Source organism: Poromitra crassiceps (assembly GCF_964638095.1).
Source record: "Poromitra crassiceps genome assembly, chromosome: 6".
Lineage (NCBI taxonomy): Eukaryota > Metazoa > Chordata > Actinopteri > Beryciformes > Melamphaidae > Poromitra > Poromitra crassiceps.
This window is the reverse complement of record NC_139627.1, coordinates 51,251,075-51,266,310: the sequence shown is the minus strand read 5'-3', so window position 1 is coordinate 51,266,310 and position 15,236 is coordinate 51,251,075. Positions and strand designations below refer to the sequence as shown.

The 15,236-nt window shown below is 45.8% G+C and overlaps 1 protein-coding gene across 1 annotated transcript in view; it reads right to left on the bottom strand.

Moving 5' to 3' along the window:
- The window catches only part of LOC310777967 (ATP-binding cassette sub-family C member 12-like), a gene marked incomplete at both ends in the record, with an annotated part of 450,252 nt that extends 445,188 nt beyond the window's left edge, over positions 1-5,064 (bottom strand). The window contains 3 exons of the mRNA XM_083638298.1: positions 1,370-1,483; positions 3,735-3,813; positions 4,940-5,064. Coding sequence (XP_083494424.1) covers positions 1,370-1,483; positions 3,735-3,813; positions 4,940-5,064 — 318 coding nt within the window. The remainder of the gene's footprint in view (positions 1-1,369; positions 1,484-3,734; positions 3,814-4,939) is intronic.
- Between the last annotated feature and the right edge of the window lie 10,172 nt (positions 5,065-15,236).

Genomic DNA, 15,236 nt, shown 5'->3' with positions numbered 1-15,236 from the left:
GTGTATGTATATATATATATATATATAAATAAATAAATATATACGTATATATATATAGTGTATACAGTATACTGTATATACATACAGATCCTTTCAAAAAAAATTGAATATCATGGAAATACCATGGATGACCGTGGGCTTCAGCGGATTGTCAAGCAAAGGCGATTCAAAAATTTGGCAGAGATTCAGAGGGAGTGGACTGAGGCTGGAGTCAGTCATAACTGAGAAGTAACTGCAGATTTTCTTCACACTATTCTAATTTCTTGAAATACTGTTTTGGGGGTTTTCTGGAGCTGTAGGCCAAAATTATGAAAAATGAAACAAATAAAGGCTAGAAATATTTCACTTTGTGTGTAATGAATCTATAAACTATGAAAAAGGAAGGAAATTATGGAAAGAAACTAACTTTTCCATGATATTGTAATTTTTTGGAAAGGATCTGTACACACACACACTAACACACACATCAATGTATAATAAAGGATGAAAAACAAACAAACGGAGATACCAGTGTTTTTGCAAATTAACTCTTCTAGCCTATCTGTTTCCCCTGGGCAATGCAGTCTGCCATTAAACAAAACAGACAGTCGTCAGTGAAGATACACCATGATTGATATGTTTTGATGCATGTTATGATTGAATGATGTTCCCTCCACTATGAAACTGCTTTTGACAGTATCATCACATACAGTAAGTCTGTAGCTTATTGTTAATTTCCAATCTGAAGAGATAGGACAGGACTCAATTTAATTATCAACAAACTATTTAATGACTACAATAAATCATGCTGTAACAGAGTTGTACAAAACAATGTTTGTTAATTTTCTCCATCAGTCCTTTTTGGCCGAAGGAAATGTCTTGGCAGCTGTAGGGCGCACGGTGGCGCTGTGGCTGCAGCTTAAATGTCTGCTCTGGAGCTCGGAGCACCAAAGTAGGCTACAGGCTGAAGGTGAGCATGGACTTGATCAGGTCTCCCATAGCGGCGTTATGTCGTTTCTTCATCTTCCTCCTTATCCTCCTCTGTTTGTTTTTGTTGGTGTTGGTTTGCCTCACTCTCGGCACAGAGCTGGAGCAAGGAGAGGTGGAGATGGGAGGCTGTTGCTGTGCCCCGGACTTCAAGCCGGGGTTGACATACCGTTGGATCGCACCACAGCTTGCTTGCTACCAAATTTCTTCTAATTGGATTTTGTAGGAACGAGTATCGAAGATGCTTAGGGAAAATGTAATATAATATATAATAAAAAATGTACATTTTATTTTGGAAATGTAATTGAATAAAAGTATACATTTTATTTAGGAAATGTAATGGTGTAAAAGACTGGGCTAAGAGAGACAGTGAGACAGACATTATGTAGACTGGGCGACAGACCTTGGAGTTGCGGAGCAGTGCTCTAGCCATACACATCAACTGTCTCTCCCCCACAGAGAAGTTTTCTCCGTTCTCCATCACCTCCGCCTGGAGCTTCCCTTTCAGCCTGGAGATCTGAGGAAAAACACGGGAGTATTAGCACTAACACTCCTAGTGCTACTGGTACTGCTGCTGCTACTACTACTACTACTACTACTACTACTACTACTACTACTACTACTACTACTACTATTACTACTACTACTACTATAATGACTCCATATAGAACTTACTACTAATGCCATCAAGACTACTAGTACAACAAATCTGAAATAATATTACTTTGTAATGTAAATGCACTCTGTAGCTTCTGTACAATGGAGGAAGAAACAATAACACCTATTTTGTACTGTGAGCTGTTCTGTACAAAGAGGAAAATGTTTGAATAACAGAATAACAGAATGGGATTGTATGTGATGCCCTGTCTTTGCCCTGCTGGCTGGTGTGAACAACTGCCAGGCAGCAGAACAAGCATGACTGTTTAGCCTGTACTGCCCCCATCAGGCAAGAATTGAGAGTTGCAGTCTATAATAACCTTGGTTTACTAAAGTTACTACTCTGACTCCTCAAAGTCCAACACTGGATTAGTACCAAAATGATTCATTCATTTTCAACAATGGAATGGAATCACATTGAGAGCCTTAACACAGTGGTTCTCAAACTTTTTCACATGAAGGACCCCTAAACTGACACAAATTAAACCACGGACCCCCATTTGATAGGACTTTGTCCCACAGACCCCCCCATCTGATAAGAGTGATGCTGTTAGATGTTTTATTACAGAAAGTGTATAAAACCCATGACCAAAATAGTCATTGTGTTACTTATGAATGGAATTATAGCAAAGATAAATTACCCCCCTTTTGGCTGGGGACCCCCTGGAACCCCCTCAAGGACCCCTGGGGGTCCAGGGATGGATGTCATCACTGATGACATCATCCCTGATGACATCACTGAACTTGTATAGCCTCAGCCAGAAAGGATGACATCACTGATGACATCACATCATTAGGAAAGAAAAAAAAACATCGCATGGATGCATAACTGGGACGTATCCTCAGTGATGTACCCTGGGGTAGGGATGCAGCGGTATACCGTTTGAAGGTATACCGCGGTTTGAAAATGTCACGGTATCAAAACCACTAAAATTTGCCGTCATACCTTCCCCACAGTATCAGCTGTTTCCCCAAAACAAAGTGCCCAGGTCGCTTGCAGAGTGCAGCTTACTCCCCCTGGCTGCATGCCTACCTAGACTAGAGCACAGTAGAGAGGAGCCGCAAGGACCCCCCTGAACTTTCCCCCATCTAAAAAGACGTCAGCTGCATGGGAATATTTCGGCTATTGTAAAAACACAAATGGTCCGCAATACCGTGAAACCGTGGTATTTTTGTCCAAGGTTATCATACCGTCAAAAACTCATACCGTTGCATCCCTACCCTGGGGTCATAGGATGTTTCGGGTCTCACAACAACATACACCCTCGCCCAGGTGACCCAGCCGGGGCTGGCCAAGCCCCAACTTACGTCCCAGTAGCTACCCACGGTCAGCCCTAGGAGGGTCGAAGGTGGTCATGCGGTCAGGGCCACTCAATCCGCTGCTCCGGAACTACTCTGCCGGGACCGGGGGAGGGAGAGGGCTCTGGTACGTAGAGGGACCGGGCTCTGTGGGTTGCCACCCGGCCGGGTTCCTCCCTCGTCTCACCAGGTCTACGACCTGTGCGCTGCACCAGACTCCCCCGCTCCAAACATCTCATTCCGAGGTGATGGTATCTTAGTGGACACCATGCAGTACCAGTACTTGGTGGCACTGCAGTCTCCACTTGCGGCTTGAATGGCCCTCCTAAAAGGCCTCTCGTGGGTTTTTGGGCAGGTAATTAGGGCAATCACCTAATTAAAAAATCCGGCTCCATCAGGTCACCCGCACGGGTGATCTTTACACCCCCTGAATGTTTCAGCCCGATCGCACATAAAAAGGGCATAGCCGTGGCCGGCCAAGATTCTGCTCACACACACGCACACACACACACACACACACACGCGCGCGCGCACACGCACACGCACGCGCACGCGCACACACACGCACACATGCACACTTCTCATTATGGCAGGGAAAGTTTATAACCACTAGACCAAGTGAAAGAAAGTAATCAACATAACTACCGTATGTGTGTGTGAAATGTTAGTTTTGGTAAGTTATGAAGTTTGTTTCCTAATATTTATGACTTTCTATCAGCTTATTATTAGCTATTTGTTAGCTAGAACAAAGGCTAGTAACCACACACTGAAATGGTCTATAGATCTTTTCCAAGCTGTTCTGTGTAACGTACTGAGTCCTTCATGTAGGTCTTCTCCAGCGACGTCCAAATGTCCTCATCACTGTAGTTGTTAAAGGGGTCCAGGTTGTACCTGTAGGCAAACACATGCACCAGAATACAGTTGGTTAGCAAAGAGTGAGCCCCCCGGAGGCAGGAGTGTGAACTGTGTGTGTGTGTGTGTGTGTGTGTGTGTGTGTGTGTGTGTGTGTGTGTGTGTGTGTCTGTGTGTCTGTGTGTGTGTGTGTGTGTGTGTGTGTGATATAATAATATCAAAATTATGCTGCTAAAATGGGGTATTAGCAGATAATTCAGTGAGGCAATCAACTATAAGTCACTGAGAAACGTTTATCACATCGCAAAGAGGGAAATGAATTGAGAAAACTTGTTGGACAATCATGGACATAGGCTATTTACCTTCATAAGCCAGAGGGTCGTTGGCACCACAGACAATCTGTCAATAGCTCTCTCTGTCCTCGCACAAGTGAGTACACTCTATTACGCATGGAGAGAATTACAGCATATTGCATGCCTCGCGCAAACAACCATTGCGAGACGGGAATCTGATTGGTTTTGATTGACGTAATGGCCAGCATTGCCTGGCCACGCCTGTGAATAATTCTGGTAGTTAAGACCCCCCAAATCCCGTTTGCGCAGGCATTTTGGGGCGCAGATGATTTTGGCGGCTCTAATTTGCGCTTGCGACACCTGCCGTGAACCTTTCCGCATCCCGGCCGAGAATTGCATCCCCAACATATTTCGGAGCCGTTTTAACTTAGAAATCAGGGAGGTCACGTCTACCAGACAATGATATCACTTTTAAACAGTTACATTTCTGTATAAATGATTGCAATTATGCTCCAGTGAGGTGGGGATGCTTTTTTTTGCTGATTGGCGGGGGGGCAAAACTCGGCAGAACACCTGGCGGACGGCGCAAGGCGGAATGCTATCTTCCCTGCCTTAAGGCACGCGCAAACAGGTGCGCAAAGCGCTATTAGGGGATAGCGCCTGTCGGAAGATAGAGACCCATGTCTCTGTCATGAGAAACTAACTGCAAACCACCATGTCTCTGTCATGAGAAAGGAAAAAGATGTTCAAGCTGTGTGGCTTATTATGTCAAAGTTCTAGCCATCCTTTCTGAAAGCATCTTTCCAGAGAGTATCAACGTCTCCATGTCCATGTGGGAGGATTGGGCCGGACAAAATGCAGGATGTACCAACAGTACTACTGTTGGAGCCAGGTCCTTACCAGAGCCTGTCCTTCCCACGATGCCGAGCTTCTCCCCAGATCTGATGTCCAGCTTGAGTCCGTTCAGGATAATGGGTGTATTGTCCCTGTACCTCATCTTATAGTCCAATGCAACTGCCACACACACACACACACACACACAGTACATAAAACTGTGCCCGTCAGAGGGTGGTGAACTTTTTGTGGACCGACCGAGTGATTTATTCACCTTATCATTTGCCCATCAGGACAATTCTGCGTGACGTCATTGTGTCATCGTCTTTACGTTTTAGACCCAGAAGTAGATTACTCCTACCTTTATCATTTTTAGACTTGCCAAAAAGCTGTTTTCAAGCAAAAAAACAAAAAGTTTTTATATTTTTTCGGATGAGAACGTAACATTCAGAATATGTGACCAGTTTATCAGAATAACGCCTATTTGGACATTTTTAATGAGCAGCGAGGAGCATGCTGGCTGTGTGACCGGTCGGACTAGCTAGCTAGTAGGCTATCTGTCCACCTCTACTGTCCTGGCAGTGAGAAAACACTGTCGACGTGCTTTTGTAACTAACGTTAAACGGCGACCGGGTAGCCTACAGCCATCGGCTCCTCGCAGCAGTAACGCTATGAACATGTAACTGAAGTTGGCTGCAGTGTATGTTGCCAAACTTCATTCACAGTTTACAGTTTATCGATGTTTACCGGCCGGCTAATGCTGAACCGGAAGAACAAATACAATTGCGTCTTACACAGAAGAGAAAAAGTGGGCGTGGCAACATAAGGTGAATAGAGTCTGGTCACAGCAAAGAAAAAACAAACAGAAGGAAGGAAATGTGTATGGGAAAATAAATGGCGGATGAAAATCTCCGGTACAGTGCTGAAGCAGGAAGTAGGCGGTCACTTTGCCTCTCTATTGTAAAAGAGGCTGGAATTCATCTTCAGTAGGCGTGGTAGGGGCCATTAATATCAACTAGGCTAAAAAGGCTGCAGTTGCTGTGGTTGCTAAATTTTAGTTGGGAGAGGCCATGATGAGAACAACAAATAAGTGCAGTTAGGTCAAATATACGCTGACATCTGACCTATTTACAGATGATGCCATTGGCTTCATCTGACTGTGATTTTGCACTGAAGCGGTTTGCAGCTGAGTTTGACACTGTTTCTTCAGCATCCTCAAGTCTGAGCTCCTCCTTCAGTAGTTGCCCTGTCCCATTCAGGTGAGGGTTAAGCAACTAAGTAGAGGAGTTCAGGTATCCAGGGATCTTATTGGAGTCAGGGTAAAGGGGATCATGAGATTGACCAGTTAGGTGCAGTGGCTGACTGTCATGGTGAAGAGAAAGCTGATAGCCACAAAGCGCAAACCTCTATTTATCAATTCATTCCAACTCTCACCTGTGGCCATGAGCTCTGTGCAGAGTTCAAAGGAATAATATGGTGGACAGGACACGATATTGGATTTTCTTTTTCCATTATCCGATAAATACCAATATTTTCCAATCCCTTTGGCTGATTGCTGATACTGATTGTGTGCAAAAAATTCAGAGAACGTCACGTCTCTCCTGTAATAGAATGAACACATTGTTATGCCTACTCTTATCATGATGGCACTAATCACTTCCCTCTGTGTATTTAGGTTCCTGTTCACCTCTCAGTCTTTGTCTGGTCGTCATCAAGTTCACGTGTGTTCTGTCCCTGTTACCTGTTTTTATGTTACCTGTTATTTAATTAAATATACGTTTTTGGTTTACTCATCATCCGCCTCCTGCTGTTGTCTGCACTTGGGTCCACTCATCACACCATCTACCCACCGTGACAATCCCCACCTCACGGGAGCATACTTGTAATCATTTATACAGAACTGTAACTGTTTAAAAGTGATATCATTGTCTGGTAGACATGACCTCCCTGATTTCTAAGTTAAAACAGTTCCGAAATATGTTGGGGTTTGCAATTCTCGGCCGGGATGCAGAAAGGTTCACGGCAGGTGTCGCAAGTAGGGATGTTCATTTTGAAAAATTTCCATAATCGATAATCGGTGAAAATTAACGATCAATTATCGATTATCGATCATATTAATACTTATATATTTTTTAATATATATATATATTTTTTTTACAAAATGAATGCCTATGGCAGAAAATACGAAAGATGTGTTCTCCTCAATGAACTCTTTATTTCAATGTGTCTCCTCTCCAACACTCCTCTTAAACAAGGCTGTTCATTACATTTGGTGTTTACTTTGCAGACTGCACGTTTGCATGTTTAACTGTTAAACAAAAAATATGTGCGTGCTTAACGCAGCTGAGCCACACCTCTCTTACTGTAGTCTTAATTCAAATTATATAACCGCATCTTTTAGACACTTGACTTACACACATACATACTGTAACGTGTTTGGGTAATCCAGGTATTACCTGTATGTGATGTGCAACCTAAGTGTCTGGATCGCAGCTAGGAACTGATGTGTGTGGGTGTGTTCCTAGGGGGAAGGGGATGTATGTGACCAGCGGCCGGGGCGGAGGCCAGTCAGGCCAGGGTGGGCGAGCTGACCGGGTGGTTTAGAGCTAGCAGCGAAGCTAGCTGCTAGGAGCGTGTATTGTGAAGACAAGAATAAAAAGCCTGTACCAACTTCAAGTCTCCAGTTCCTTGGACGAATACCCACTTCGTTACATTGGTGCCAGACAGTAAAGCGGTAACGCCTCTGATTCGGCCGAGAGGGGAGAGGGTGAGAAGGAACGGCAAAAGAGACGGGTGGTGCGGCTTTTTGGCTCTAGAAACTAGCGCTAGTAAGTTAGCTACCAGGGGTGCTAACTGCTAACTGCTAGCTGCTAAAACCACGTGCGATGGTGCGCGGAGAATCAAGTATCTCCGGAGAATGGCCATCGGTGAACGGGAGGAAAGGAGAGCTGACGGCGGGGATCAGCTCGATGCTGGCGGGCATGGAGGCCCGTGTGTTGAGAGAGGTCGGACGGCTGGTGCAAGAGACTCCTGCCTGGGCAGTGGAGGTGATGCGGGCGCTGCGAGAAGTCATGCAGCGGGTGGACTTGATGAGCGCGGAGGTAATGCAGCGGGGAGAGCGGCCGGAAGAGCCACGGAAGAGACTGTGTTGGACCTGCAGAGAGCCGGGCCACGTGGCGAGGTGGTGCCGATGCGGTTCCGGGAGACGGACCGGGTATGCGGGACAACGACATGGACAGCAGGGAGCCTGCTGGGCATGTAGCGCGATCGGACATCTAGCCAGAGAGTGTCCAGAGGCTGTCGGAGATCGGGGGACAGCGGGAGAAGAGAGACGTGCAGGCGGCAGACAGGTGAGACTCTGCTGGACTTGCCAGTCACCGGAGCACTTGGCCAGGGACTGCACTGAGAGTGTGGAGGCCGGAGGTGAGACGCAGGCTGGGAAGAGCGTGAACAGCCAGAGGGAAGAGAGGGACATCGTCTGCAGCGTTGTTACAGTCGGGAGAGCGACGCTCGTGTCTCCGAGTGAGCGAGAGGGGTTACCGCCGGGGGAACCGGCCCAGCCTAACCGCTATACACCCCCTAACGTTGCACTGCGGAGAGCTGAGGGGAAGATCGACGCCGGTGGTGTTCGCTCTGCTGTCCTCAACCCTGGAGGAGGGGGACGGAAAAACGAGCGAGTGCGAGGCCGGGAGGACGACGCCAGGGTCAGCTGGAGAGTCGACGGGCGCGAGTGGAGACCGGAGGACGAGGATGTCGATCCGGTGCTCGTTCGAGCATTTGGCTACTGGAACAAACAAAAGGGGGGACCGAAAAGAGTGCTTCAGGGAGAATTGGTGAAGCTGGGAAAAGGGGGGATGGAAATGGGGTTTAAAAGAAAAGCTAAGGAAAATGTGGGGGGCTTGTGTTTGAATTGAAATGTGTGAAAAAGAAGGAAATAATGAAAAACTAGACATTACGGAGTACCTAATGAAAAACTGGACATTATGACGGGGGTGCTGAAAAGAAAAGACTGGTTGTTGGGGAATTATAATTTGATGTGGTGATGGGAAAAATGTTGTGTTGGTGTGTTTTGGTACAGGGGGATATGTGTGGGTTGTGGGTGTCGACGTGGGCGTCGAGCTAATGTTGGGTGAGGAGTATGTAACGTGTTTGGGTAATCCAGGTATTACCTGTATGTGATGTGCAACCTAAGTGTCTGGATCGCAGCTAGGAACTGATGTGTGTGGGTGTGTTCCTAGGGGGAAGGGGATGTATGTGACCAGCGGCCAGGGCGGAGGCCAGTCAGGCCAGGGTGGGCGAGCTGACCGGGTGGTTTAGAGCTAGCAGCGAAGCTAGCTGCTAGGAGCGTGTATTGTGAAGACAAGAATAAAAAGCCTGTACCAACTTCAAGTCTCCAGTTCCTTGGACGAATACCCACTTCGTTACAATACAGTAGCCTACATTAACTTCTTACTGTACTGTAGTCTTAATTCAAATTATATAACCGCATCTCTTTTAGACACTTGACTTACACACATACATACAGTAGCCTACATTAACTTAACTTGCATGTTAACATGCTCTGGGGTGAGACGCGAACGCAGCTTATTGACAGTCAGTCCAGCAGCAGAAAAGACGCGCTTTGAAGGGACCGAAGTTGCAGGAATGCACAGGTATCGTCCCGCTAACTTCGCCAGCCTGGGAAACCTGCCTTCAATCACTTTCCACCACTCTGCAGCGCTGCACTCCAGGGACAGGGGAGTCTCCCTCATGAAGTTGGTAACTTCGTCTTGCATCCCAGCGTCGTCGCGACAAGTGGAGTATTCCTTCCCGAGCAGCATGGCCATAGCAGAGGCTGGCGTGGCTGGGCTGCCCCCCTCCTCTGTGTCGGACTCGGAGTCATCAGACAACGCCACCGCATCATCTCCCCCAGCCTGTGGGAGAGCCGCCTCGCCCGCATCCAGTGCATCTCCAAGTTGCTCATACGCTGGCTCAATCACGTTCATCAGGTGTTGAAAACCGTTGCCCTCAACGATATTTATGGGCAGCATATCTGTCTCGATGAGGTTGCATAACGGCCTGGGTGATTTTTTCTGTACGCCGGTGTTACGCGCAAATCAACCCCCCTGTACATGCGTGCCCCCCCCCTGTGTAAATGCATGCATCCACTAGGGGGCGCATGCACTCCACCATTGAATCTGCCTGTCTTGACTTACTTGAAGCAAACTCATTGGCAAACTCGAGTCTGCACATGTCTGCTGCGGGGGCGGGGCTTGGTGGGGAGGCAGTTTTGTCCGACCAGCAAACAAGCTTTGTTAGAATGAATACACCCAGGTGTATCTTGCTAATACGTTGAATTACCAGGAGATTCATGTTGTATTCTTCAACTTGAAATAGATGAAAACATGCACATCCAAGGACCGAGACTTCGGGTAGGTGCTGAGACGAAAAAATATAACAGTGAAACAAATGAAAAAATCGCTCGCACACTAAAAGGACTCCTTTTTGATAGCTTTATTGCACCAAGTGCAGTGGTAACGTTTCGAGCCAAACAGCTCTTCGTCAGACAGTATTCTTCAACTTCAATTCTTTTTTATTGTCACTTTTTACTGTGATTGTAATTTTTTTCCTGATGTAATTTCATGTGTTCCATTGTTGTATTGTTTTATCTCTTCTATTTCTGTAAAGCACTTTGAATTGTTTTTGGCATTAAATAAAGTTGCCTTGCCTTGCCTTGCCTTCAACATTAAGCTTCTACTAAGGCCTCAGAATCTTTCATAAGCATTCCTTACCCAGACTTGTGCTAGAGTCAAAATGGTTTTTCGTCAATATTCTGTTGTTTTCTATTTGGTCAAGTACTATTTTAAATAAACAAGTTAAATGCAATTATTAGCCTCATTTTGATATGCAGGCAGGCTCCTTCTTTCTTTCTGTGTTCAAAGCAAGTCACAAGGCTGTCTGAAACAAAACAGATAGCCTATAGGTTTTAATCTAGTTAGTGACAGATGCTGAAATGCTATTATTTTCAAGCAAAACACATGTAGGCCTATTCTTTGTTGATCAGTCTACCAACCATTAATACATGTTATTTCAAGAACCTTTGCTTGTTGCATTCTCTCACACATGCAATACATGAAAGAGACAGACATGGTTAGCATGATGATTGTGAGAAACAACCTGCAACAAGGTGTGGTCAATCTAATTGTGCCTGTACAGAATAGAAAAAATTGCCTCTTCACATTAAGTGTCTTTCTAAAGGATATTAACACAATAAATGCATGAATCTCCCAATTGAGGAATTTATCATCAGAGAGCTTGTAATCTTGACGTCAAAATGACCACTTACGGTCATATTGTGACCCCAATAAAGAGGAACTAGGAAGACTAGAGCAAGGTGTTTGGTTTTCCCAGTCACCTGGTGGCAGAAATGTGGTACAGCAGGGGACACTTCTGCATGAGGCGTACACATAGACAGTGGAAGAGATGTGAGGTCTTGGGGACAAGCATGTATGGGAGGGCAGAATTGCCCATAGAGAGGAATTAACTAATGCAAAAGACAGCAACAGTCATCAAAGGTCTCTGTGGTGCAGTGGTTTAAGAGCTGACTTTTGGCTGCAGAGGCCTTGGGTTCGAATCCCACTGTCTGTTGCATGTCTTTATAACGGTTTGTCTACTTACTTGAAAGGCCATGCATTCTTTAGTCGATTGATTGATTGATTGATTGATTGATTACTAACACCTATTTTTACAGTCCATCCTTTGGCAAGAGATGAAATGTTGGTACTCCAATTAATTCAAAACCTAAATATAGGCTACATTTGGAAAGCTTTCCCTTTAAATGGGCTAGTGTGTACAGACGAGACTTGATGAGGTTCCATTCTTTTATAAGCCTCCATGGGAGAAACATTTGTACACATGGTGGTGGAAATGCGGTACTGCAGGGGGGCCTTTTTGTCCAGACACAAGTGGAAGGTGAGGAGAGGTGTTTAGACAGGGGGGACAATCACGTACGGGAGAGCAAGGTTGCACATAGAAACGATTTAACTAATGCAAAACACACCAACTGCCATTAATGGTCTCTGTGGTGGAGTGGGTTAAGAGCTGACTTCTGGTCCATGTTGCAGATTAGGGAGGCGTGAGTTCAAATCCCAGTTGGAATGTGTTTTGCATGTCCTTATTATAACAGAGTATGTCTACAGCACGTAGCCTATAGCCTACTTGTCAAGTCATGATTTTACAAAGACACGTTTTTACAATCCAACTTTAGACGGTTTTAACTTGACAATTGCCATTCTAAATTGTCCCTAGCTTCCTTCCAGTTGCAGTGTTTGCTAATACAATAACTGACAGGAATTAAGCTAGGTTTCAAACTGTTCCCTAGCAACATCGTTCCGTGAAAACTGTCTATATTTAGTGAGATTTGAAGATCTGAGGTAACGTACTGCCTGCCTGTAAATGTAGCAGTGTTTTTATGTCCAGATGACACCTGGCGGCTAAAATGTGGTACTACGGGGGGCAGGTCTGTCCAATGCGTTTGTTTACATAGGGGGGCGCGCATGTACAGGTGGGTTGATTTGCGCGTAACACCGGCCATCACATGTGTCCTCCCAGCTAACGCCACAGTGATGGTGGGCTGAGGCGGCGGCGTCATCTTCCTGGTTAACCAGCCTCGGATGTACGCTGTTCAAGTGGTGAATCGTTGGCGTCGTAGTCGTGTTGTACTTATAAACTACATCACAGTTATTGCAATATACGACGTCGTCTTTTAACTCGAAATTGTCCCACACAAAACTTCGCCTCGCACGCTTCATTTCCTCTGTCTGCTGTGTTCATCTCACTTCAGTTCTCGCTCAATTAGACCACATCCATAGCCCCACCCACAGAGGTGTTCTGTTCATTGTTCTCTGTCTGTCCAATTGCGCCCTCTCCTGGTTGCAACCATGTAGTGAAAATCAAATTTGATAGTTTCAGCCATTTGATTTGATAGAAAAAAACAAAACAAAAAAACGATCGAAGGATCGATCTGAACTTTCTCGCTGCGTGACCGCTGCCGGTTTTTCACACAGCCTAAACACACTACCCTCATTAACAATGCATGTGTGTCGTACTGTGAGTGAATGTAGCCTAACTCTCCCCCTGTCCCGTCCCACATCCGTCCTCATGTCTCTCCTATCGTCTGTCCCAACAGATCGTCCTCCTGGACGAGGCCAGGCAATGCTGGGCATTACGTCAATCAAAATCAATCAGATTCCCGTCTCGCAATGGCTGTTTGCGCGAGGCAAGCAATATGCTGTAATTCTCTCCATGCATAATAGAGTGTACTCACTCGTGCGAGGACAGAGAGAGCTTATTGACAGATCGTCTGTGGTGCCAACGACCCTCTGGCTTATGAAGGTAAATAGCCTGATAGACAGACGCTCTGATCCAGAACACCATCACAGAGGCCTTCAGGGACTGCACTGTGCTCACCATCGCCCACCGCATCACCACCGTGCTGCACGCCGACCGCATCCTGGTCATGGACAACGGAGAGGTAATACACAAGCACCCGCATATGGCACGCCGTTTGAACATTTATCAGCTAAGTTTGACTATCTGGAATTAATGTTACGGTAGCACTTTACATTACAGCTCAGTAACAACATGGTAATAGGTAGCCTGGGTAACTTTACTTTACTTTACTTTATTGGTATTTAGCAGACGCCTTTATCCAAAGCGACTTACATCATGATCATATACAGCACACAATAACATGAATAGATAAAATAGAAAGACAGTAGTAAAAATATGAGAAGCCAATATAAAAGGGGAGATTAAAGGTGAGAACAATTAACTCATTGAGTGCCAGCCACTTTTGGAGAACGGACGCTCCCAGTGCCAGAGTTTCAGAGCGTTTTCAGTGATTTCTCGAGGCCCACAGAATATTGTGTGATATTACTATGTAAACACTGAACACGCACAAAGAACGATGAGACTCTCTTCTATCATCTGCAAAAAAAAGTTTATTGATCCCATTTTCCGTTCTTTAGTTATGAGCCGGAGAAGATAGCTTGATTTAACCAAAAACAGCAACTTTTTTTCTAGAAGCTGAGATAATGAGCCTTTTGTGAAATTAAACATTTCAAGCACATCACTGACTCTGAAGCTAATATTTTCTAATGTAGTCACACCTCAAAAATAATTTCCTTCAATAAAACAGTGAAGGCCAGGGAATTATGTTTGGCAGAATAATATTTTTTAGCTGCAACCAGCAGCGCTGGTTGCAGCTTCTTGCTGGTCTTGATTTGCTGCTGGTGGGCATCGGATATCCTGGCTTGCGTTTGCCAATCCTGTCCTGCTGTCTGGGTCTGTCTGGGTGTTGTGTGCTGCTCTGCGTGCCCCCCCCCGCCTCAACTGCACACTCCTCCTCCGTATGGGAGTGTCTCTGGTGGCTCTCTGCTGAGTTTGCTGTGCACAGTGAAGGGTGCGCGACATCCAGCTTTTTTACAGCGTTCCGCGTGTGTTTGTCACCGGCAACCATGCTTCCAGTTGAGAATAATAACAACTCCACGGCTGATCATGCGGATGTGCTGTCACAACGGACACGGAGCGGCTCAATTGTGGCAGCAGATTGGCTGCTGCAGGCACAGCTACAGTAACGTTATGCTTCATGCATATCGATGCATACGGATGCGATGCGATTTCCGTTTCCCCAACGACTTCTTCTTTGTTTTTTCCTTGCCTTTCTGTTATCTGGAGAGCACTGTCGCCACCTAAGGGTTCTGTAAAATAGGTTAGACACATTCAATAGCTCCCATATTGTAAGAGGCGATGTAAGAGGCTTAGATCAACATCCCCCCGTCAAAAAACGCAATTGACGACTTTAGTCGTCTTTGGCACTCTACGTCACTATTTGAATTGACGACTAAAGTCGTCATTGGCACTCAATGAGTTAAAGGAGCAAACATTTAAGAAACAGAAAATTCAATTAAAAACACATGGAAAGCAAGCAGAGAGAAGGGAGGGAATTCAGGAAGAGTCAATATAAAGTCTGAAGAGATGAGTTTTAAGTTTTCTGCGGAAAATGGGGAGTGATGCGGCAGTCCTGATGTCCGGGGGAAGTTCATTCCACCATTTTGGGGCCAGGTAGGAGAAAAGTCTCGACCGAGAGCGGCTTCTGAGCCCACGTAGCAGGGGAGGGGCGAGACGTCCTGCACTAGTGGAGGGGCGGAGCGGGCGGTGAGAGGTTTGGAAAGTGACCATAGACTGTAAGTACGAGGGGGCTGTTTGGTGAACGGCCTTGAAAGCTAGTGCCAGAGTTTTGAATTTGATGCGTGCTAGGATGGGAAGCCAGTGAAGCTCTCGGAAAAGGGGGGT